This window comes from Ictalurus furcatus, chromosome 6, assembly GCF_023375685.1.
Source record: "Ictalurus furcatus strain D&B chromosome 6, Billie_1.0, whole genome shotgun sequence".
NCBI lineage: Eukaryota > Metazoa > Chordata > Actinopteri > Siluriformes > Ictaluridae > Ictalurus > Ictalurus furcatus.
The window spans coordinates 13648622-13653892 of NC_071260.1; the positions used below are offsets into that span (position 1 = coordinate 13648622).

Consider the following 5271-nt stretch of genomic DNA (forward strand, 5'->3'; position numbering starts at 1 on the left):
GTTAGCCTATAGTACTGGTATTGTGTCCTAACTGTTATTGAACAATCTGGTCTCTCCATGTATGCCATTTTATTTAAGACAGAGGAAGACAATGATTTATGTGGATGCTAAAATGTGGGACAAGAAGTGTTCAAAAGTTGTTGAAAGGTCCATCTCAAAGGCCAGGTTTTTGTAGACTTAGAGGAAGCAGGAAAAGTATGTGCTTGAGGTCATTATGACACTAGTTTCCAAGGTCCATAAGCTGACTTTGATTTACACTGTGTAAAGAGTTCCAAATGTCCCACTCATTCAGTTATATTCAGTAAGCACTTTATCCAGCATCCGGAGCATATCCCAGGAACACTGCATGTGAGGAGGGAATAAAGCCTGGATGTCTATCACAGGGCACCGTATAATCACCCACCCACCATATAGTATAATCAACTAGGAGCAAATCATTCATTCTGTTCAGTCACCCATTTATCTTGGTCGGGGTTGCAGTTATACCGGAGCCAATCCCAGGAACCGTGGCTGCATGGGAGAATTCATCCTGGATGGGATACCGTTCCATCATAGAGCACCAGGTACACACACATTCATACACTCATTCACACTGAGAGGAAGCTTACTGCAGTAATTTCACATGTATTTAGCTCACACTCATCAACCTCCACATGTAAAGTATTGGAGTTCATCAGTTCCTAACAATACACTAAGTTGGGCAAAATGCACAATCTCTATAGGTTAGTGAAAGAAAGTGGGTATACTGAGATTTCCAAAAGCAGTATAACCTGGTGTCTCATGTCCACTATCTTGTAGAGTTCCATCTCCTTGAGTTAGATCAGGCCAGTTTGATGGCCCCCAGGTAGGTGCAGTCTCCATCCAGAGAGATGGTTGCTGTGGGGCGAGGTATGAGCAGCTCCACTCTGTCTCCAACATCTAGCTTCACTATCCCTGAAGCCCACAAACCAAACAGCACAAACAACCAAGTAGAATAAATTGAAAAAGGACAATTTTAATATACGATATAGCTTAGGACACTAAAAGCATTCTTGTCATTGTTGCATGTTGACCGAACCTGAATTTAATTGTGGGATGGTTAATATTATTTTCCTAACTACTTTCCTAACTACTTTCATGCAAACTGTACATGAAAACTAAGTGCCAACATTTCAATTTGTTGCTAAATGCCATCACCTACCTCCTGTGTAGCAGGTGTTATAAGGAACTTTCACGTTCATGCTCTGGATGCAGCGGAACAGAACAACATGTTGACTCTCGTCCCCAACCACATACTTTTTCATGCGGATTACGATATGACCCATTGCAAAAGTGGGGTCTTTGTAATAAACCTGGAAAAAGGAGAGAATGTTGTTTTGGGATGATTTTGGTTTTATAAACCGCTTATGCCTGAGCACTTGAAAGCACAGTTCATGACACAAAATGATGAGCAATACTAATGAACAAATAATGATAAAAAAATAAATAAATAATAAATAATAAATAAATAAAAGTAGCATTGTTATCTGTGAATGTTCATGAATTTCATCATTTCACCATTTCACCAAATGGATGGTTCAGGGTTGTAAGTATCTAATAAGCAAATGACATATCCACAGCAAAAAGCAAACGATTCTCTCATTGCACATGACATGCTTGTCTCACTGCCTATGCAAAAGGCTCTTTCAGCACATTTTTTTCTTTAGTTCTAAATATTGTTAAAACTGTTACCTGGGCAACATGGGTAATGATGGATTGATCATAGAACTCTACCTGACTGTAAATGAAGTAGTAGCCCTCCTCTTTGACCACTATGACATCCTGTTCCTCCTCAAGAGCTGAGCCTCGTTTTAGACTTGCCTGCCACGGAATGCCAGTGTGTTTCTCCTGTGTAAACTCTAAATAAAGAAAACACGATCATGTTGAAATATCTCACAAAATATTTCAAAATAAAAAGCAACACGTTTAAATGTTATAACCTATTTATTAATAGTCAGGATAACTTGCTTCATTCTATCCAAAAATAACAAAAAGGCAAGTTTTCACATGTCAGCTGTTTTGAACATAGAAGAACGAGCATGCTAATGACTCTGTGATACCTTTCTGAAAGATTTCCCTCTTGCTGTCTGCCATCAGCTGCAAGAATGGCTGAACCACTGAACAAGGACAGAGGATGATGTTAATGGTTTTCAATTTATGGATTTTCAATTCAATTCAAAATGATATGTATGCTGTGTATACAGATGATAAATAAAAGAAAAACAATGCAAAGGTATAACAATGGTAAGGCACTTATGGAACAGTAAGGCACTTAAGGCACCATGGAACACCGTGAAGGCAATCATCAACAAGTGGAGAAAATGTAGCACCACAGTGAAATTACCAAGAACAGTACGTCCCTCCAAAATTTACAAATGGACAAGACAAACACGTAATATGCAGACTGCCAAGAGACCAACAGCAACATTAAAAGAGCTGCAGGAATATCTGAGAAGTACTGATTTCTTTCTACATGTGACAACAATTTCTCATTCTTCACATGTCTGGGCTATAGGGTAGGATGGCTAGATGGAAGCCCTTTCTCACAAAAAACATCCAAGCTCAACTAAATCACCCCAAACTATGTAGCAAAATGTGTTATGGTCTGATGAGACCCATTCCAAAAGGTATAAAAAATTCCATAATTCCAAAAGGTATGTTTCGTGCAAAAAAAAAAAAAAAAAAAGTACATCAACAAAAGAACACCATCCCCACAGTTCAGCAGGGTGGTGGCAGCATCAGGCTTTAGGGCTGCTTTTCTTCAACCAGAATTGGGGCCTTTATCAAGGTAGAAGGAATGAATAGCTCCAAATACCAGTCCATTTTGACACAAAACTAAAGGCTTCTGCTAAAACACTTGAAGAGGAATGGAATATCTTGGAACTTGAAGGTGAAGAGGTGACATGACAAACACCCAAAACACACCTCCAAATCAACAAAGGAATGGCTTCACCAAAACAAGATCAAGGTATTGGGATGGCTCAGCCAGAGTCCAGATCTAAATTCAATTGAAAATCTGTGTGGTGACCTGAAGAGGGCTGTGCACAGGAGATGCCCAGCCAGTTTGACAGAGTTAGAATGCTTTTTGCAGCAAAGAATGGCAAAATCTTGCTAAGATGTGAGAAACTGATTGACTCTTACCTCAAAAGATTGAATGCTGTGATAAAATCTAAAGTTGCTTCAACTAAGTATTAGTTTAGGGGCGTATACACTTTTGCAACCAGGTTATTCTACTTCTAGTTATAGGTCGCTATTTCACAATAAAAGTAGAAAAGGTTCTGACATGATTTATCCTGGTTTCATTTTTTTTTTTTTTTTTTTTTTTACATAACAAAAACCCGCCATTTTAACAGGGTGTGTAAACTTTTTTTTTTATATCCAGCGCACTTACACCTCTTTCCTAATCCTGTTTTGACTTCACTTGTTACTGCTTACAACAAAATGTTTGAAAGCCATCTTGTCTGTATTACATGCATACTACATGCCTTATACATATCTCTAGGCTTTTTTTTTTTGATCAATTCCAGTCAAACATACTGCTTATTGATGCTGTACTGCACTTTTGCTTACAGCACAAGTTGCTTGTGCACTTGTAATCTCTCACCATCTCTGTATGTATATTTATTCCTTTCTTCTTACATGCCAAATGTGTCAAAACCACACAACCACATTTACCTGTTCTCAGTAAATAAAACAGTCAGTGCTTCCTGTATGTGCAAACTACTTATGCTTTATCCTGCAGAGAGCAGACTGTAAAAGGGTCAGTTTAACTGATAATTCCACATGTGACAAGTTTGCAGAAGGTCATGTGAGAAGTTTACAGAAAGTCACAGTTAAATCACCAGCAAAACTTGCCTGATTGTTCAGACTCGCTTGCCAGACTTCTCTTCTTCAATTTGAACTTCTCTTGCTGCCTTCTAGAAGCATCCATCTGCATATTAGGGGGCGCCACACTGGTACTCACCTGCAGGCTCCGAGCACAGGACAGAGGAGAAGTGACTCATATATTATACACTCAAGAAAAAATGTTATCAGACTGCTGCACTGTAACTCATTTGAAAGGAAATGCTAACGCTGTTGATAAATTTAAAGCTTATCTGTTATTTTCAGATGGTGCCAGACCATTAATAAATCCTCTGTTTGTGTCATATGGCAGTAATTCTCAGAGGGGTTACTAGAAGAACACGCTTTGCAACTATAGATCCTGCAGGACTCTTATTAAAAAGGGTGCTGAGGCTGAGGGGTGTCACACAACACCATTATTTCCACAGCTGTCCCCATAATTATTAGAATACATTTTATTTAGATAGCACTCTAGGTTTACAATTTTAGAAAAGAAATAACGCTGCATGGTGCCACCTCTAGGTATGTCTCACCAGGGCTTTGTTCCTGTCGTCCTCACGTTGCTGCTGATGAGGCTGAGGTCCTCTCACACTTTCCCTTGGTGTGTCCCTGCATCCTTCTCTCCTGCGGCTCACTTCGTTCCTCAGCACTTCCACCTCTGCCTGCAGAGCCAGCACGTGGTATAGGGACAGAGCTGATAGCAAGGATGAGGTAATCGCCACCACAGTCACAACCCCAACAACCCAGGAAAGCCTCTGACTCTCCGCCTGAACTGGAGCAGTACGCACTGCGCTCATTATCCACGGGTTCAGTGGGATTTAGTTATACTGAACAGAAACAAATTTTAGAAAGGTCATCTCACAAAACTCAGACCTTTCTCTCTAGCCTTGGCAAGCATTATGATCACAAAACAGTCCTTTGATGTGTCTCTGGAAACCAGTGCATCTCTATTTGGCAAAAGACGACCAAATGCGTATCTGTACCCACATTTAACTTGTTCTGAAATGTTTCAGATTAAAGGTGCAATGACTGTCGTCCAAGAAAGCAGAAAAATGGTGTAAACCTACCACAAGCTACTCAGTTTTCGGCCCATTAATAGTGACTTAGTCCTAGCGCTTGCCTCGTTACAAAGTGAAGGGAGATCTCTGCACAGCAAAAAGAGAAAGTGCGTTAGAGTGAGATTGAGAAAAAAAGAGAGAGTGAGAGTGAGAGAGAGAGCGAGTGCTGACAGACAGTTAACCAAACCCCTATCAAACTTCCTGCCACACTCTCTACACCACCTTTCTTTGGATCTTATCCACCACACATTCCACGAGACAGAGAAATGAAAACTGTATCACATAGATATTCCTCAGCAAATGTATTCTAACATAAGTGCACATGTAAAGTAATTTCCCTGAAATGGCCAGA

At 39.9% G+C, this 5271-nt stretch overlaps 1 protein-coding gene across 1 annotated transcript; it reads right to left on the reverse strand.

Moving 5' to 3' along the window:
- Window positions 1-213: 213 nt before the first annotated feature.
- tnfsf13b (TNF superfamily member 13b) lies at window positions 214-5271 on the reverse strand. The gene is made up of 6 exons (XM_053626593.1): window positions 4395-5271; window positions 3874-3982; window positions 2079-2135; window positions 1753-1877; window positions 1181-1331; window positions 214-933 (listed from the first exon to the last, which is right to left on the reverse strand). Exons 1-6 carry the CDS (start codon window positions 4656-4658, stop codon window positions 821-823), a joined length of 819 nt encoding a protein of 272 aa, XP_053482568.1. The 5' UTR covers window positions 4659-5271; the 3' UTR covers window positions 214-820.